The sequence below is a fragment of the Ornithodoros turicata genome, chromosome 10 (genome assembly GCF_037126465.1).
Source record: "Ornithodoros turicata isolate Travis chromosome 10, ASM3712646v1, whole genome shotgun sequence".
Classification (NCBI taxonomy): Eukaryota; Metazoa; Arthropoda; class Arachnida; order Ixodida; family Argasidae; genus Ornithodoros; species Ornithodoros turicata.
The window spans coordinates 3,908,354-3,929,245 of record NC_088210.1 but is presented as its reverse complement, the minus strand read 5'-3'; the positions used below and the strand labels follow the sequence as shown (position 1 = coordinate 3,929,245).

General features: G+C 44.7%; 1 protein-coding gene and 1 long non-coding RNA gene across 6 annotated transcripts in view; both read left to right on the top strand.

The window, feature by feature from the left end:
- Positions 1-20,892, top strand: part of LOC135370720 (uncharacterized) — a 73,966-nt gene that overhangs the window by 20,773 nt on the left and 32,301 nt on the right. For 4 of the 5 annotated variants that reach the window (XM_064604534.1, XM_064604531.1, XM_064604530.1 and 1 more), the window contains 2 exons: positions 104-181; positions 8,203-8,268. In XM_064604534.1, the coding sequence (XP_064460604.1) occupies positions 104-181; positions 8,203-8,268 (144 nt within the window). The remainder of the gene's footprint in view (positions 1-103; positions 182-8,202; positions 8,269-20,892) is intronic. The other variant, XM_064604533.1, reaches the window with a different exon arrangement.
- Positions 18,623-19,347, top strand: LOC135370586 (uncharacterized). Its single transcript, XR_010415389.1, has 3 exons — positions 18,623-18,884; positions 19,020-19,114; positions 19,238-19,347. It is a non-coding gene; the product is annotated as an uncharacterized LOC135370586 (long non-coding RNA).

Below are 20,892 nucleotides of genomic sequence, written 5' to 3'. Positions count from 1 at the left end.
TGATGAAATGTGTTACTTTGGGAGGCTGTATTCTCTTTTAGGTTTTTCAGTTTCAAATGATTTCAAACGTCTGGTTTGTTCGTGCCCACCTTGTATCTTTCAGAGCCTTCCGTGATGGAACAGGAGATTGGCCTTAATCTTCTGGCAAAATTGAAGACAGTGAAACTGATAAGGGTCAAAGGTGTGTGCAAGTTCTCAACCTCATTCGTGTAATTCAAAAACACATTGAAGGTGATTAATATTTGATACCACAATGGCAGGTCGTTGACGTCAGGGTTCTTATAGGTTGACTAATTTTTTGTGGAACTGAACGCCATCAAGCCGCCATTTTAAAGCCGACTCTCATTATTCGTAAATCCTACGTTCCGATTTGACCGGATGTTTCAAAGGTTATCTGCAATTTATTTACTAATTAAGTGTAGTGCGTAACTAAGTGTACGGCTACACATTTCGCAGCGCACCGTGGGCTGGGGGACGTCTTCAAAATGGCAGAAATTTGAAGGAGACGATGGGATTTTTACACATGAAACTAGTATAATGACATTTGAAGCTCAATAACGAGTGACCACAACCTGTGAGGAACAACGAGATGTTTTTAATGCGAGACCTGTGCACATGGAACAGGGGGCCTCCTTGTCACTCCATTGCTGGCCGCTGCAAACCTGGTGCGGGATTGATATTGAGAAAGCATTTGGGAAAACAGCCAGAAATGAAACACGCTATGCGATAAATTCACTTAAAAGGTCGCACCTGTTTGGCTCGATTTCAAAACTAGAATGTCTTGACACTCTAGTTTTATAACTTGTGAACCACACCTAATCTGGTATTGAAAATCTCTTGCAAAATAGTGGTTTAGCTTGTCTATGATTTGGTGGAATATGTGGCAAGAGCAGTCGATAGACATTGAGAGCAGCCCGAGTTTACTGTATGCGAAAACGATAACAATTCGGGGCTGAAAACGATAACAATTCGCTAACAGTTCGCGAGATAACTGTGATCATGAGGGACGCCGCAGTCATCGGTTCTCTGGATTATTTTGCCCGCGTGAGGGTTCTTTAGCCTGCGTCGAAATCACGAGACACAGCATACCACATTTAACGTCTCTGGCGGAAGACAGTGTGGCTGGGGAACTTGTTCCCTTTCACCAAGTTGCCACCGTGTTTGGCCGGGTTTGAACGCTCAATCTCTGGATCAGCGGGCAGACACGCTCATGATTAAGCCATCAAGGCTGGCTCAATGGGAAAACGAGATAACGTCACTGCCGAGACCAACGGCAATGCAAAGCTCGATGCCACGGCCAAGTGGGCGTCTCGTAGAATGGCGGAGTGTCTGGACGGCTCGTTTTCTCCTGTGACCACCGCACCTTCAGTCTCTGCTTAGGGAACGACATCACACCGTCTGAGATACGCAGGCACGCAAGCAGCGCTGGTCCATAAAATTCGTGTATTTGATTATCTAGCCACTTTTCGAATAACAAAAACAACAACAAGAAAGCCTAACAAATAGTGGTAAGTAGTAAATACTGACCACTAGTTTTCCACAACGTGGCGTCAGAACAAATCACATGTTACACACATCTCAATTTGAAAGTAATGGTCCTCCAATCAGTGTGATCAGTAACTGCAGTTTTTAGACAACTGATAGTCATAGACAAAGTGAAGCAGCTAAATACAAACAGAGTGCTCAGGCCTGATTAATTTATTTGGAAATCAATGAGGTCACTCCGAAGAAAGCTGTAGCGCTGGCCAATCAGTGACCATCACTGCACTTCATGATGGTTGCAGAGATTCAGAACAGGTTGCTACCCAGCTGCAAAGCATCATACCAGGTTGCGACACCCTCCTAGTCATAACGGCTCCCTACTGAAAAATCTTATATGTAGATCCTCATATGATGTTATTGGATATAGGACCTATAAGTGGTGTAGGTACCACAGGAGTTATAGGTTTTATAGGAGCAATATAGGTATTATGGGAGATGTAGGGCCTGCATCTCCTATATGATTTGTACACTGCGTGTATGGGGACACAGTATCAAATTTGGCTGTGGCGATACATGCATACACATGCAATGAACAAAAATAATAAGAGAGGAGTACAATAAAATACCATCTACTTCCCTTTATTTATTAATACCATTCACAATTTTTTTACATTCAAGGACACAGCTCTAAAGGCTTGCACTGCCGTGGAGCAGATGACGGAGTTGCATGGGTGAGGCGTATGCCTCATCTGTTTCACAGTAAACACAAATCAGTGAAGAGCTCTGCAACATACTTTGACGTGACTTACTTGATGTCTTTCAACGTTTCCGTGACATATCTGTTCGTTTTCCCACGTCGTGTGTGTGCTGGCTCATCTGCGTTGTTCACGAAAATCGATCCGTGAAAAGCATCTGAAATTCACAAATTGGTCGTAAGTAGCAGGGCCACTTGAGAATCACATGTGACATCTTCACCCTGATAAGCGTTGGAGGTTTACCAATAGGGACACTGAGCTAACAGATAGAAATAAGGTGATAGGAATCAAAAGGGTAATATTCACACTGAGAGCATAAAGTAGGAGGAACCCACATGCTGCAAAGGATACCGAACAAAAAGCACGAAACATGACACTACTGGCACGCAACTAACCTTTACTTCACCAAATCTAAGGGCTTCTGGACGTATCTTCCAACACGCACACAAGAAAGCACGTCCAGGCATCACCTGTAGAGAATAACATATCCACAGCAGTTCGGTGCACCAGAGGAGCCCAGAGCCACAACGAAACGCGAAAATCCGGATGCGAGAACAAACGCGTCCGACCACAACGAACTTTGCAAGCGAAATGGACGCCAGCAGAGATGCCAGAGCGCCAGAGCCCCGCCTGGTGGCAGCGGTGGAAGGGAAGGAAGATGCACGCTGTTCCTGTGCTCCTCGCACTATGGCAAAAGAACGGAAAGTCGAGCGATGACGGGACTATCGGGATACTATCGGAAAGAGGACGCTTTCCCCGTCAAAAAGAGACCTCAATCACCTTTCTACGCCAACAAAAACCCGATATCGAGAAAAATGCCCTCGGTCCTACGTATAAGAGGGCTGCCGTTGCCACGGTGTCCTAACTCGGGAACGGAGAGGGATAGAAAGGTGCCGGAAGTTTCTACGCGTTGCCCATGTCGAGTGCGTTTATCCATTAGAAAGAAATTCGCATCCGCCGTGGGCTTGGAACCTGAAAACGGAGACGACATCAGGAAATGGTGGTCGGTGTCAGGAATTTCGAGAATGACGCCTTAACCGCTGGAAATGGACGGGTAGTTTGAATGAGAAAGTTGTAGACCAGAGAACAGAGCACATGCACACAAAATTTCGACTGAATCGGAGGTCGGGTATGCGAGTTGAGACTCCGAACAGTGGGAAGCGTTTCAGAGTTGCGCTAGCCAGACTGGTCGCCTCGTCATACTCTTAAGCCGATATCGCGAGAACGGAACGTCGCGCGTCTACAGGATCAACGCTGTTCGAAAGAGCACATCGACTTCCCTGTCCACGCTGCAACAGAAATATTTGATCAATCCATTAATGAATTGGACAGAAGTTAGCATTATAACTGGAAAGCCCATTGGAGCCCCCCATCTCAACACCAAACAACCCTTCACACGACCCTATACAACGCCAATGCAAGACAGCATCCACATCCAAACAAGCCTTTCAGACTTCCTCCGATTCAGCTTGGCACTGCCTCAGCCTTTTTTTTTGTCACCACTTTTTTGCAGAGCCTTCATAAGCCATTTCGCGCACACATCTGACCCTGCCGACCGCCACAACTGCACTACTGGAACGCCACGTTGCACTCTTTACGCACCCTCTTCTTACCTTCATTCCTCTTCACTCACAGTGCATGTGCAGGTCGCCTCGCCGTCCTCTCTCCCAGTGACGTACTTTTGCGAGTGCTCCACCTATACTCATCTCGCCCAGCGTACTTTCCTCCTTTCCCTGGGGACACCTTTCTCGATTTCCGTGGCTACAGACAGACCAAGACCACGCTGCGATTCACCGCACGTCGAGTTGGTTGTATCGCCGTCACCTGTGGAAAGTGTCTGGTGGTTCCCTGGCGTTGCAATTATATTTACGTCAGTTGCCGTTACATATATGGGTTGGCAATCTGACAACGAAGCAAGTTCCTTTGTGAAGTGCAACTGTCAGATTTGAAAGATGTCGAGCTTTGTTCGATTTGTTTGCATGAATTATCACAAAGGCTGGGTGATCTAATGTTTTGTTTTAATTTGTTTCAACACGTGCTCTTCGCTATCAATGCATTATATTTCAAAGCAGCTTCGCGATTCTGATTTACTCTGCATTTCGTGGTCTACAGACGGGAAGGGCTGTCCTTCTGTCGAATGACTAATTGTTTGGCTTAGAATGTTTCACGCAAGAATTTGTGTATTTATAAGGTATTCAATGTTGGGCATGTCGTAAATCTGAACAGTTAGCATTAACAACAACCATGCCTACAGACATTCTGTGCAAACAGTGCATTCTGTAAGAGTATTCCGCACATCGTATTTATTTCTGATAACTGTTTGTCGTTTAACACATTTATTGTTCAACCAGATTTCCAACACTATACAATACACACAAACTAAAGGCACCAGCACGCCTGCTTCATTGCCACCTTATAGTATTGTGTTACATAAGCTTGAAGTCACCAGTTTAAGTATACCTGGAAAGAAGCAAAAAACCCGAGTAGTCGCGTAACATCCCCTATATTTTGCAATAATACAGTAATTTTCAAATAAGCTGTTTTTTGGCCTTCTTGCGAAAATATGCCTTCCTTGTAAAAGAACTGGTCAACTTGCGACAGAGAGTCTCCAGCTGTGCAGGCTCCACCGAGGATGTGGGTTGACATGTATATGTGTGAAGAATGAGGGCACCAGGCTTAAACAGTTGAAATATCGGCATTTAGCTCAAATAATACAGTAACTAAAATACATAAGAACTAACAACTGAAACTTCTACATTATTCACATTATATGATACACATGCATAATTTTATGCATATGTGAACAGAGGATGTATTCTATTTTACACTGTCACACAGTTCATCTAACAACTGTATTGGCACCGATGTTACCAGCAGATAAAGGCGGGAGTAGCGGCACATGCTTTACAGGATGCCCAGAGCAAGTTGAACTGGTTGAACACAGCAGTACACCACTGATATGGTAATGGGTGGTAAGGTTATTTTTGGTAATGTCAAACAAACTGCAGAGTTGTAGCAGGAACAAAATCTCCTGAGGACATAGTGCATCAAATATAGGTCTTTTTACTTTAGAGGTGAACTACAGAGCAGTTGCGTTGTTACCCTGGTGGAAGACATCAGCTGCCATACACATGGGCAGCCCTTGTTTGAGAGAAGAAAAGGAATAACAGTGTGCAACTCCAGTTCGCCGCTCCGTTTGAATTCGCTCCCGAGAATACTCCTCGCATCACGGTTCTGTCCTTTTGGTTCTGAACTCAGAAAAATGTTTTCTTTCTATGAAAACGAGAAGAAAACTCATTTCATAGTCCCTTTACCTTGTTTGACTGCTATGTGAAAATCTGCCATATCCAGGATATGGGACCAACGTGTCCTCGTTGGTTCAGAGATTGTGAGGCACTTGAGTGTTAATAGTTTATATAGCATTTCGAACGGCAGTGAGTCTATAGTCGGTCAACAGAAAAAAGTTCATAGACTGTCCGGTCAAAATAACTAAAGAGAGGAAAAAGCAAAGAAAAAGCTCCCCTAGTGAAAATGTATCTGAGAGGCCTCTCAGGATTTTTTAAGAGGTCTGAGAGGACCTTTTAAGAAATTCTGAGAGGTCTGAGAGGACCTCTCAAGCAGTCCTAAGAGGTCTGAGAGGACCTTCTACGAAACTCTGAGGGGTCTGAGAGGACCTCTCAAGCAGTCCTAAGAGGTCTGAGAGGACCTTTTAAGAAATCTTGAAAGGTCTGGTAGGACCCTTTAGCACTTCTGAAGGGTCTGAGAGGTCCTTTCAAGAAATCTTGAAAGGTCTGGTAGGACCTTTCAGGCAGCACAGAGGGGTCTGAGAGGACCTCTTAGAGAAAATCTGGAAGACGTTGTATAATCATTCATGTAGCCCTAAGAGGTTTGGGGGGACCTCTCAGACAGCTTTGCGACAGTGCGTCGTGCAACACCTCCCAGAGCAAGTTGTTACGTGTTTTCCGCGCCGCGGAACATGCTACCTCGTCCGCTTTGGAAAATAGATCGCAAGATTTCGCGTGTTTGTGCATTATTCCTTCAAGGAACACGTGCCGTGATAACCTTGTATTGCCTTCCCCCCTTGAAGCTATTGTTCTTGCAATCCGTGCATTATTGCACTTTACGTAAGTGGAAGCGTTTCGGTCAGTCGCCAGCGGTTGAATCAGTCTGTTTTGAAACGTTGAAGTGTGAGGACGTGGGCCGCGGATCTCAAGTAATTTGCGTTTTTTCTTCGGGATTGTAACCGTTTTTGAGGTATGTAGGCGATGTCTCAAATATGCTTTTGTGATTGACAGTCATTCCTCTTCACTTTAGGCTTTTACTACTGTTCGCAGACACGCATTATGAGCGCCGATAGGAAGATTACCAACCACGTAACGTTACCAATGGCGCAGGGTGCCAAACGGTGTGTTATATGCCTACACACTGCCTTACACTGACATTTTGAAGTTGTATTTCTCACAGATGAATCTCGTACGAAGTGACAGGTGGTGAGAACACAAGGTGGTGAAAACCCAATCTCTCCAGTTAGTTGGTGGCTTACGCAAGCAAGGGAAACTAGACGGTGCATCGCAGGTCCCGAAGTATACGTAAAACAGATGAACTTGATCACCGAGAAGCAGAGTTCCTCAAGAATATTTTTCATCGCCGCTGTACGGACATTGTGAATATGTGTCCCATGAGTTCACGCTTTGTGGAATACGACAGTATGTGTTGATGATGACTCGTACGCTTTCGTAGACATGTAAGTGCTAAATCTAGTTTCTGTTGGTGCAATTTACCGTTTCGTGTAGTTTCTTGCGAGCGATCCTTCAACAAATATTAGATATTCACAATTCTGTAAGACATTTGAAATAACTGTTACATAATCAGATAGCAGTGTGCATGCCTTGAGTGTATCTGTACAATCGAAGGAACTCAATATATGTGGAGTTTTGTGACATGTACTTGTCTGTATCTATGTCTGGTGTATCATAGCACTGTATGATTATACCACTCCGATGACAGGTGCAGCGTAGACGGCGAAATTGAACATTGATGTTCCGATGCCAGATCTGGGCATTAGCTTCTGAGAGGTCCTATCAATCTGAGAGGTCCTCTCAACCTGAGAGGTCAGCCTGAGAGGTCCACCAGCCTGAGAGGACCTCTCAGCCTGAGAGGTCCTCTCAACCTGAGAGGTCAGCCTGAGAGGTCCACAGGCCTGAGAGGACCTCTCAGCCTGAGAGGTCCTCTCAGTCCCATAACATATTAGACCTGAGAGGCCTCTCAGATACATTTTCACTAGGGTCTGTTCAAATATCGCTCCAATTACCGCTCAAGACGGAAACTTTGGACTTGAAATTCCAAACGGTTTCAGATCTCCTTTTTTTCCTACTGCCCTCCGACGATGCTTCCGCACGTGAAGTGTCCACTCTGTTCGGAAGCAGACGGATGTGGGGAATTCCTTGCAGTAGCCACAGGGATGTTCACGAAAGCGCGTCCTGCGGGCGTCATTTGATGGCTAGCTCGATGGAGCATAAGGAGAAAGCCACGGCCGGTTTCTGGTTGTTTTGATACAGAGTGATAGTGCAACGAACTTCCTTCCTAATAAAGGTGTGGAGCCTTCTAAGGAGGACAGAGATAATGTTATAAGCTACTCATCGTTTTGAATACGTGCCCTTTCGACCCCGTGCCTGTCTCACATAAGACGACTTGCACGTTTTGCTTGTAGTATATATCCTGTGATGCTGTACACTGCCACGATTTGCCAGTTGCCTTGGGGGTTGTGAACGCGTCAAGCTACGTCGGCGGTTTTCTCTTTTGGCAACCCCCATTGCATTTATGTGTGAAAAAATAAAAATAAAACCACTACATCGAACCTTCGATGAAGGCTACGGTATTTGTATTAAAAGAAAGAGTGATGTCCTTCAACTGTCAATTCAAATGTAGGAAGCTGTATGTGTAATTACCTCGTTTCTCCATGCAGACTTTTGCCATTGGGTTTACAGTGTGCAGGACACCAGAAATAAGGACTTGTTCAGTGTGTACAATGGTGCGTAACGATTATCCGTACGTCTATCACGTGAGTTATTAGCATGCTCCTTATTTTAGCATGCTTACGTGATTGTGCCAAACGTGATGTCGGAGAAGTAATCAGAAATTTATATTCTTGAATCCAAAGGAAGTATTTCTCAGTCTACCCACGCGTTGACATGCTTCGGCAAACTAGTCGGCTGTTTGCTTTAACTTGAGCTAGAATTAGAAAACTCAGGAGGTTGTGATATTCACAGAAAGCTGTGCAGTCGTTTTCATCGATGTGGAACAGCATTCCATGTCTTACAATAATGGGGGGAAATAGATACGTTGACAATCCGCGAATACCGAAACTCGCGCGGCTCTAACGTCATGGCGTATGTCTCTGACAGTGAGGAACCGCGGAGGACGTAACGTGTTTTGCGACAACCAATGATAATTGCATGAGTTCTGATGCCGGAACTGAGTACACTCTAAACCAAGTACCGTCTAGTAAACGGTACAATTTTCAAAATTGTTACCCTCTTTTTCAGAAGTTACCCTCCCAGACAACACGTATTGTCGCAGGGACGTCCCAAAAACGTCCCTACGTCCTTCGTTCCACCGGGGACATTCAAAGCACATCCATCGGACGTGTGTTCGTAAGACGTCCTACATGCGGCCCCGGAGACACGTAAACGGGAGTACGGGAATGGTTGTCGGAGGAGGGGGTGTGAGAGAGAGGGAAGCGGTGGTAGCGCCATCTATGTGGAGCTGTGCATATGTATATGCAAGGCAAACGCTGCTTAGCTCCGCGCCAGTCGTTTGAACCGGTGAGCTATCGTGACTCATGAGGTTGTGTTCCAGCAAGGTGCAAGTGCAGCAAGTTCCAGCAATGTGCACTAAGTGTATATGTTGAGTCCTTTGCTATACGTTACGTTGTACACCGTTGCATTGTTGAACACTGGCCACTTCGAATCAAGCGAATACAACGCGTTATTTCTTGGTGTAGGATGTGACTCACATCACCCACGCGTTCCTTCACAAGAAGTTGCTATAACTGCCATGAAGAAGTGTAGGCAAAGAGTTCATCGTCAAGTAAAGTGGGTAGTTCAAGAAAGCCTATCTCATATTCACCCATCATTAAGTCCTCCACACGATTTCACCCTCAGTGTACCTGTTCAAGATTAACCTCGTCCTGTGTCCTTAGATGATGTTGACACTGTTGCTTCGTCTCAGTATGGTTCTGGAGTGTCGACGCTACTGCCCTTACCTTCCCGCGGCAACCGCTCTGCATTTGATGATGGGGCAGTGGAAATGGGCTTTTCTCATTTCAAGAGAGCGAGGAAAGTTGTGCAGTAACTAGCGTTTATTCGCTGCCAAGCTTCGAAGAACAACAGAAAGCCTGGGCGCTCGAATCGACCGTTACACATTTGGACTTAACTAAACTTTTGAAAGTATTACGGACGGTTCCCTGTCTTTGTGAGGTTCGAGTGTGTGCGAGGACCTGCTACGAACTCCCCGTGCTGCTTCTGGAGTAGAGCAGATGGGAGATGGAAAGTATTGCCATTTATTGTAAAATGGTGCACATTTCATTCATGCAGAAACGTGCCTTCAGTTTCGAATGAAACTATTTTGCAAAGTACTGTCACAGTATAGCAACAGCCCTCTGTTTTACTGGTGGAGGAGATATATGTATATTGGAATTGAATAAATCTTTATGTATTTTTTAGATTTGTTGTGCAATATAATTGAACGTTAGTGATATTCAGTGCAGAATTGTACTCAATGATTTCTGAAGTGCAGAATGGGCATAGAAGGTGGCTTAAAGATCTATATCTATTTTCTAAATGACTAAGCAAGCTACTGCCGCGAAATATCACGCAAAAGTTCAGCGTCAGGCCGGGTAACCCACAAACGCAAACTGCATTTAGGGAGCTTTCGTCTTTTACTGTAAAGTGCTGTAGGGTGATTTCATGCCGAATCAGGCAGGGTGGTCCGATCGACCTCTCCAATTTTTTTCTTTCAAAAATATATTGAAGCCTTGTACCGAGGAGGCAGACTGGCACTGAAAGTAGTCGAAAATAATTGGTGGTTATTACTGAATTATGATTCAGATGTGGGCATTTTGAGCACTGCGCTTCCCACGAAGTTTGACACCGCGTATCTTCATAACTATTCAACATATACAGCGTATTTGTTTTTTACATATAGTCACGGGAGGGTAGCATTGCATCCTAAGTTCTGAAGATTCTAAGGTTTGCCTTTTTGGAGATAAAAAATCGCACAGTTGCCTCATTTGTAAAATATGGTACGTTTTGGAACCTCACTAGTCATCTCCCAATTGTGATACCGGAAAGTAATCTACATCATTGTGTTCGTCTCGAAATGCCATTTCCTCTCATAGCGAGTATATCGTATTGTGATTTGGGGCAACGCATCCAACAGTTTTTTTTTTGACGGGTGTCTACCGAAAATGCGTAAATTCGACAGCGCGCATCCCATTCATCCCCACTCGTGACAACTTTCATATTACTCACAAACGTTCTTCATGACGATCAAAATATCACATTAAAAATTTGCTTCAGAGATGGGAGAAGTTACGTTCGTAACGCAACGTCATTCTCAACTTAACTTCGACCATCTCTGAAGCAATTTTTTATGTGTTGTTTTGAGTCGTCATGAAGAACGTTTGTGAGTAAAATAAACCATGTCACGAGTGGGAAGATGTGGGATGCGCGCTGTCGAATTTACGCATTTTCGGTAGACACCCCTCATAAAGACTGTTGGGCGCGCTGCCCCAAATCACTATACGATGTCCTCGCTATAAGAAAGGGCATTTCGAGATTCTTCGATTCAGGTATTCCATTTTCCTTCGGTGCAGATAACTTTCTGGGATCACAACTGAGAGATTAGTGAGGTTCCCAAAACATAACATATTTTACAATCTAGGCAACTTTGCGACTTATCTCCGCAAAGGCAAACCTTACAATCCTCAGAGCTTAGGATGTAATGCTATCCACCCCTGACAATACGTGAAACAAAAATCAGCTGAATATGGTAAACCGTTATGAAGATACGGTGCGTCAAACTTCGTAGGAAGCGCAATGGTCGAAATGCCCAAATCTGAACGATAATTCATTCAAAAATAACCACTAATTATTTTCAACTACTTTCACGCCAATATGCCTCATAGGGACGAGGCTTTAATGTATATTTGCAAAGAAAAAAATTAAGTTCGACCGAACCACCCTACCTGATTCGCCGTGAAATCACCCTGTAATATGGATGAAGACACACACAAAAAAAGAAAAAAAAAGAAGTGGGAGGAGCTTCCCGGCATATGTCCCATGGAGAGCTGAAACACGTCCGAATGACATCGCGCAGTTACGTCCGCTGAACGTCTCTGTGATGTACTTCGGTGTTGCATTGGCACTTTTTTTGGGATTTCTGGTGGATTGAATTCGGACGTCCCAGGGATGTCCCCAACGTCCCCCGATTGACGTCCCCGCGATGTGTTTCGGATTTGTTTGTGTTGACTGGCCTGCAACCTATATGGGCGGTACCCTCTATGAAGTTTACACAGATCACCTACAAATAGAGGTCACTGTCTCGTGACCGTCAGACAGACGTAAAAGTTAATTTGGCAAGTCCTCTAAGACGCCTTCCTCTTCACAGACGCTACATAACTACTGGTATTCGAAATTGGCTCTCATCAGTACGGAGCACGAACTGTCTTTTGCGACATATAGCCATGACATGCCTATGCAATTCATGTAGAGGTATGCAGTGGCGAAAAATGAGTGATCACTGTACATGCACAGATTCACAAGTACTACAAAGGAAAGAGAGAAATAACTGAAACCGGGAAGTATTGATGATTTAATTTGGAAACCAGAGGCAGGTGCACGCGGACGTCACGATACAGACTTTTCAGCGGTGGTCAACGACATTCAGTTTCAACGAGCTATACTCGTTACAGTCCTCACGTTGTTGCAAGTCCCTGTCAGTATACGTCGAGAACGCTCCTATTCGTTTCTGATATTGGAGAATGACGCATCAGCGACGCGACTATGGTAAATCAGAGGCAAATGAGGAAGTAAACACAAGGATCAGAAAGGATAAAGCAAAGAAGGGACGTAACAAACAGGTAACACACCCTGCTGAACCGCGTTGAAGACACAGGCAGACTTTGCGATCAACATTGCTAGACTGTCAAGCAAAAACGTAATAAAGGAAACTTTGTAGTGAACATGCCGTACGAATACCCTGATGAAGTTTCATTGCTTCAACCTTGTACTTTCTTCATAATTCTGAACACGGTCCACAGTTAATACAGGAACAGAGACACAATAACGTAATGCACACTGATCCGAAACTCCCGTATTGAATGTGCGGCTAGAACAGTGACACAGTAACTTTTGAGCAGTACCTTTTATAAAGATTACTTCACAAACAAACAAGAAAACAAACGAAGGAGATGCAGACGCGTAATTTCGCGCGCATAATCGCGTAAATTCGTTAGAAGTTACAACGTCGATATAAAGGGTATACATTTATAAGTTATGACAATTGGATTTGGGTTGAATTCAAAAGTAACTTCTAATGCTGCTAAAATTTTAGGTTACAATCCTATTTAATCCCTAAATAGAGGTATCGGGATGTTTTGAAACCTACGTCTATATAGAGGTTACACGTCGCTAAAAGTTACATTAAAAAGGTAACGAGAGTTAGGAGTGTACCTGTGTTCATCGCTTCCGAAAAGTACGACAGGTAGAAAAATAATTATTCCGCAAAGCCTTCTTAGCATCAGCAGAACGTCCCCCTAGATTTTTTTTTCAATGCCGGGAAAAAGCATTGTAATTATCTTCAAATCATGTGATCAACCCTGATGGAAATCACTACAGCTCCCATATAGATAGAATATTTTTAATTCAATTGGTTTTTAAATGATTTTGTGTACGTACGTGGGTTATGTAATGGGAGTAATATATGTAGGCAATATAGTGTATGTAATGCCTTACAAGCACAACGGTACCTTTGTTTATACAATAACGGGCGTAAGCACGTGCGAAATAATAGCAAGCGAAAATTTAACTTGTAAAAACATGAAATATAGGATAAAAGTAAAAACAGGTATTTCTGTCAATCGCTTACTGCTGTCTTTACAAAACATTTAGATAAACGTTTCAAGCAAACGAGGAAAGCCATCGCGTATCAAATCTGCATCTAGCAGGTATCTGAAACACGGAAAGTCCTGGCTGAAGCTGGTGAACTCTTGGTGGAGGTTCTTTGTGAGCGTGAAACGGCAACACACTTCCTGCGTTTGCGTGTGCACATTCCCCATCACCGACTCCTCAGGAAAATATGATACCGGCCTTAAAGGGATTTCCATCGCGTAGCGGAGAGAACATGCCAGACTCTCGCTCGCTTCATAACTAGGGATGTCACACCGTCAGACGCCCCTATTCTTTGTCTGTGCCACCCTCTTTCGCACATCTTCTACACCTCCAGGACCGAAGAGATCAGGTTCCTCCTCAAGTCCTTCAATCGCATTTTTACGCTTTGGTAGGCGTAGCAGAAGGACGTCGCCTTTCGCATCAAACGTCATCCACAGCTGCGGAACTCTACGCCATGCTTTTCTTTCTGCAGCACATCGTTGATTTTACCCCGGGGGATTTCACTGACTCTACATCTGCTCTGCAAGCAATTGAGAATTCTTGTCATCCAAGGCTCATCCGCACCGTTGGTGATGGATATGTGAATGGCTTACAGCCTTGTCTGCGAAGCAGGGCACAGGATAGTTCTCCAATGGGTTCCAGCCTATTGCGGTGTCGAAGGGAATGAACAGGTGGACAGCGCCGTAGAAGCAGCTCTGGGAGGCGGACGTGCATTGCGCAGCTCAGAGGAGATCCTCGGTCCGTACTTCGACGCCTCGTGATTCCTCTGCTTTCCTGCGAATGGACCGCTGATATTCTCCCCCATCCATGCTGAGCAGAGTTGATGCAACGCTTGCTTTCCGCATGCCTCGGCATATCTCTCGTCAAAATGCCGCGTTATTTCATCCAATGCGTCTCGATGTGGCTTTTACGGCGCAGTGACGTTACCGCTTGAGAGAAGTTGACTCTCTCAGTGCGGTCACTGCGGTGTTGTAGAAGATCTAGAGCATATCCTTCTCCATTGGCCACACATCAACCTTCCCGAACCGCACTCTCCAGATCCCTTACGAGCTAAATTCTCACCCTCTCTCTCTCTCTCTCTCTCTCACACATACAAAATTGCTCGGCCCTGACCACATCCAGCACACCGACGGTCTGCCCTCAAAGCTCTCTTCGCCTTTCTGGGTACTATAGGACCTCGATCCTTACTGTGGAGGGGCTCATTATTTCATCCCCCGCACCACCAACAGCAACCGGGGAGAGTATCGCCCCTAGCGATGAAAAACTCCATTCATCATCTCGCAATAAATGTGTTGTTGTTCCGGCATATAATCACGTTATAAACGATGGTTTGAATTAAAACACAGTATATGATGGGCGGAGGTGTCAGAAGTGTGAAATGATTAATTTGGCAACAATGCAGACTTAGGTTAATCGCAAAAAAAAGGACCTCCATTTCTCCAGCTCTCGGCTCTCGATTTGGTTACTCATGCTCTCACTCACCCCCTGCTACCTCATTCTCACACATGCTCAACTCAACTCCTCAGTTGCTCACTCATGCTTAATTGATTTGCCACACTGAGCACGAATGAGCATGCTCTGTTAATTTTGTGAGGTATGCCAAGTCCCACCATGTAGCAACTGCAGCTGCTTTTGCCATGACACCGTCATTCACTCATGTTGTTTTTCTGCCATTGCAAACGTCAGAATATCGATGTAATGGGCTATCATGATGATTAGTGTGATATTGGGGAGCGATTCAAGTGGTGATTGCTGTCTGGCTGATCTACACAGCACCCGGGGTTACCCAGAATATTTCGGTGCTGCAGACTACAGCTTATCGTCACTCATGTTTACATTCACTCCCTGCTCAGCCCTCCATACACTCCTTCATCCTACCCTCTCCACTCAGCTCTTCGCTGTCTCACTCATGGTCGCGTTCACTCCCTGCTCAGCACTCCATATGCTTACTCATTCTGGCTCACTCTCCACTGAGCTCTTCGTTTTTTCACCCATGCACGTACACACCTCCAGCTTCTTCATTCTCTCTCACTCTTCACTCAGCTCTCTGTTTGCTCACTCATGCTCGTTCACACTCCCTGCTCAGCCCTCCGTGTCCTCCCTCGTTCTCACACACTCTTCACTCAGCCCTGCGTTTGCTTACTTATGCTCGTACACGCTCCCTGCTTAGCCACCCATATGCTGTCTCATACTCGTATGCTCTCCTCTCGCGGGGGGGGGGGGGGGGGGGCGCAAAATAATAAAAATAAATTGCCGTTTAGTCGGCGTGTCACCCTCACGAAAGTGGCAACTGTAAGTCATTGGTCATTTTACAGGTCCTCATTCAGTTTCATCGCTACTAGAAAAAAATAATAATATATTCGGTGATGTTGTTTACCTGATGCAAGGGCCGAACACGTGGCACGAACGCTATTCGCTGCGAGTCTCTCGGTGATGATCGGGGCATAGAAATCACGACAAATGATACATCTGGTCCCCAGTGAAGAGTTCTTTTAGGTGCTTGTACCGGTAGCGATGCAACAGTTCCAGTGTAGCAAAGAATGACGCTCGCACTTGACATGCTAAAGCAGCTGGTTACCCGGCGGCTACCACGCCAGGTAGTTTCTCCGGAGTCCACATAGGCTTACAAAAGGCAGTGGGTGGAAGCAGTCGCGGAGCAGAGACACAAGCCCCGCGCGACGTAGCTAGTGCTAAGTGCGTTTTTCTTTGTTTTTTGTTCTCGGCTCAAGTACCGCTTATACATGCTTAAGCTATGCCGTTGGACGTCACTGGTCACGTGCCAGAGCCCGTGATAGGTCACGACGTTTAGGACACCTGTGCTCATCGCACTTTCACACGAGCTCATTTTATTCGTTGCAAAAGACATCGCAACGAATATTTAAAAAAAAATTGGGGTTAGTCCCATCCTCCTTTCATAAACAAGTCCCAGCAATGTGTGTTCTCTCAAGAGGCGTCAGGATGGCTGCGTCAGTGAGATGACTCATAGTAGTCGTGAACGTACAGCGTGAGAGCCTTACGATAGACCCACTGATACATAATGAATGGCCTCCTCAGTCGCTTGACTTCACTTACCTTCACCTCATCGTTGCGGTTGGAAGAATGCGCTGTGTGGTACGCCACGGCTTTTGTACCATATCTGCCAATACTTTCACAGGGCATGAAACTGAATATTTTATGTTACTAGGCGAATATTTATAGTTCCAACAAAGTTGTATGCATGGATGCGTCAAAATGTAAATCGCGGTGAAACTGCGCATCTGGTACCAGCGTAATGCTGCTTGTTATTTTTTTTTTTTTTTTTCGGTTGACGCGAAGCATTGCAGTGGAGGAGAAGTGTATCTCAACTGCACGTCTATTGGTGCACGAAGTTCCCAACATCAATTATTCGGGGCATTATAACAAATGTATCGGCTTTGGGCGATTAATTCTTTTGAGGTATTACGAGGTGGGTGATGCACATAAGTTATTTTAGGAAGGGAGTTGCTTCAGAGACTGCAACAGAGACTGTCCTACTTCTTCTTAAAAAAAAAAATACAATTTGCTCGCTCAGGAATTTTTCCCCGCGTAACCACTAACCTCCTTATCTTTCGCTATGTTTGCCATTTTTTGCCTGCTGTCCCGTTTCGTCCACGTGTTCGTGAACCTCCCATTTTTCTGTAACCAGTCTGGAGCCGAGATCACTTCGTTCACATAGTCCCCTCCACACTCTAACAAAGCGGCCATTCACTCCCGTACGAACCCTTTCTTCCCTCCGGTGTTGACCCACAATTCGCATGAACCTTTACCACGTCACACCCAATCCTTTAAATACCATGCCAATGATGAGGACGGTGCCCAGAAGAAGAACAGTCTCTGTTCGAAATATCGGGGGCTCCTGTCCTGTGGCCTCTCCCTTCATACACCTCTACCGGTTGGCTGGATTTCTACCCATAAATTATTTTAGCATTTCATGATATGAAGCAAACAGTGTAAACTTTTATCACCGCAGCTTAGTTTTGCGCGCTGTTTTTTCTTTTTTTTTTCAACGTTTCAGGCGGTATGACAAACTGAAATAACCGAAAATGAAAACGCATGTGCGTGATCCTGTCAGTACACGTGATATCAAATAATATACGGTGCATTTTTTATACGCCCCTCAGAATTTTTATTTAAACAGCTTATGACCTTTCTTTTTCTTTTTTGCAGTTGTGTTATACGGCGGGGCGGACATCCTTTGGAAGGGATACTGTAACCACGACTACGGCTTGTTGTACTACTCGTACAAGACGGATAATTATCGAAAATTCATTAAGTAGCTATATAATTAGGCATAAAAACGAGATAGCTGGATGTGAGCAAGCCTCGTTGAAAGCCATCTCACGTATATAAAAGCACGCGCGTGCGATAAAGTATCAGTCCTCGAATTTTTATGCGATAATTTTTTTTACGCGCACGCTTTGCAGGGCACCTCGCTCAGCTGCCAACGCTTATCTGAAGCGGTTTATCGGACTGAAGCGGTTTATCTGTCCAGCTGACCGGCACCTACTGAGATCACCTCCGTCGCATCAAATCACGTGGCCTTCTGACGTGAATGAGCGCCGTACTCCCTGCGTTCCCGGTCGCGGCAGTTTCAGTTTTTCAGAGCACATGAAAATTCTCGAATATATATTTCACGCACGTGCGTGTTTCTGAATTTTTAAAGCGTGAACTGGTTTTCTATCAGGTCAGTCTTCCATTCCGTTATCTGACTTTTAAGCAGCCAACAGTTAAAGGTCAGATATGCCGATTTTGAAGTGCCGCAGAACTGAGCGATACTCGCGCTGTGTGTTCATTACCGAACACTGAATATGTGTGCGAAATATCTTGCTCCAACTGTTCGTAGTTTTTTAGAAAACAGTTTTTTTAGTTCCCACGCCCGGCCGTCAGACCGTCGGCAAACCCTGCGCACGGGCGCACCGACGTCACTGCTCTCGGTTTATCTGTCTTTGGCTTGGCATGGACTCTTGGCTTGGCTGCTTGGCTTCTTTCGTTTCCTCCCCTGTGCATCGTACATAAGCGAACAGCTGTTATGTTGTTGCTAAGCCGGAAACAAAGCATGTGAATGTTTTTTTTTGGCACAGCGTCATTGGGAAAGTGCACTTCCTTGTTCTGACCTTGCCTTTTATGGGCTGGAGCGATATGAATCGTAAATATGCCACGGCGAAGTTGTCCAAGATGCGAGAGTGCTACGCTGTTAGAACAATTCATCGGTGCATTCAAGTGTTACCTATTATAAGCTGCCAAAAGACCAAGCAGTGCGAAGCTCTTGGCTGACAGTGGTGCCTGCTAATTTCCACTGCAAGGATTTCGTCCACGAATGTTACCATAGGTTACGCGCGACTCCAGAGGCAATTTGGAATCTCGGCACGAAATCGTCTGATGAAAATCTGAGGTGCCCGACGCATAACATTTTGAACGTGCCACGGAGGATCAAGGCAAAAAACGAGAGCAAAAAATGGTAAGTCGAGGTTCAGATATAAAAAATAGCAAGCGTAATGAATCGATTGTGCAGCTGTCCTACTGCGCTTACTCTGATATAACCACGATTAACAACACAATAGTACTTGATAATCTAACTTCTGAATTATCACAGGTGCACGCTGAAGGCGGAAATGAAGCATGATCTGGCTTGCATCTGGTCATGAAGAAATTGCTGACACGTTAGTTGCAGTCCACCTCCACCAACAGGTATGACAATGTGATGTTATAATTTGAGTATTCATCTATGTTCAACTTTTCATGTGCACTCGCATGCAGACATTTTGACACCACTTTTAAATCTGCCCTCAAAGTTACAACCTGTGCTTCCAGGGTGGAAAACAAAGATCGCCATTCCGATTAGCTGCTATCTCCCAGTTCAAGCACTTTTGTGTCTGGACACTGGTTCCTGTGGATGGGGTGTTACAAGCTTTACTGTCTGATATAGAAAGTACGTTACATTAGTTCAGTTAATTTGTCTTTTGCACATTTTTGTTACTGTTAGTTGGATTACTGTTGGACATACAATCCTTTGACACACCGAAGCTGATGTCGCCTCTGATAACATTTTAGAATTTTCAGTGTCATCAACGTCCATTGAGGAAGGTGCCTTTACTATCTGTGAATCTTCAACTGAAGAATAGCCCAGAATTCATGTTAACATTGTCTACTCTTATTAATTCACTGTCTGTTTTCTGAGAGCTAAGAAAAATGGAAGCTATTTATTTGTCACAACTTCACACTGGATACTGGTGTGGTACTGGCTTGACATGTAAGCTAAAATACCTGGATTCTACAATAATTGTGTTCAACTTGGTGCATTACCGTGGGCAATGCCACATTCACTACATTTTTAGTGGGTTCGGTGCACAAATACTGTGTGCATTCTGCATACATACATACTGTTCGATAGGCAAAAATACCTGAGCAGTGCTGTGTAGTCTTTTTACCCAAAGTCCATACTCTTACTGCAAAGTCACAGTACGTAGAACAGCAATGTGCAGGTATGCTGCGATAGAGATTCACAACAGAAAGAAGACTGTTGAGAGCATCTAAATTTTAATGAGACGAGACTTTCGTGCACAAGGCTGCTCTTGTCAATGTCTGACATGAAGTTACAAAATCCCAGAATATATAAAACATGTTGTAATGTAGAGAGCGAGGGGTGGTACAGACATAAAGATAATTATATAATCATATATAATAAAATAAAAAGGGGGTACGACTGCCCCCTCAACTCAACTCGACAACTCAATAACTCTACTTATTCTCTACCTTACAACATGTCATATATTCTGGAATTTTGTAACTTGATGTTAGACATCAAGAAGTACAGCCTTCTGTGCAAAAGTATTCTTTCTGTTGTGCACAATCATTATGCAGTAAATGCGACTATCCATTTCTTGTCATTAAATGCTTTTCCTTTCTTTCTTTCTTTTTTTCTGCAGTGATGAGCATCCATAAGGACACATGCCAGAAAGGGAGTCTCTTTGGGATGACAAACCCTCATCACCTCATGAGGATACAATGGTTGACGAATGGTTCTCAAGCACATCGAAACTTCCAACAAATAATTCATGAAAAAGCCAGTCAGTGCTAGCACCAGGAATTGAACGTGGGCCATCCTGCTAGCAGTCAGAGATGTTCAGTGGTGTGTGGTGTAGCCACGAGGGGGCTAGGGGGTCTCGAGCCCCCCCTACCTGCCACGGACCGACACACACAAATCGTGCAAATCCGAGAACATAATATGTGGGGGGGGACCAGTGTGACTATCGCGAAAGTTCTTGCAGTTCATGGCGTCTATCTAAGAAGCATTCTTGAATGGTTTTCAAAGTATGAGCTTTTCAAAACACTTCCAATCTCGTGACACCACTTCATTGGTCATGACAGCCTATACATGTAATCGTACTGTGAACGTCTAAATCAACTATTTTCGTTCCCTTTTTTAATCCTCAGTTTGAAGTGTGCACAAGTATGTGTGTGTTGTC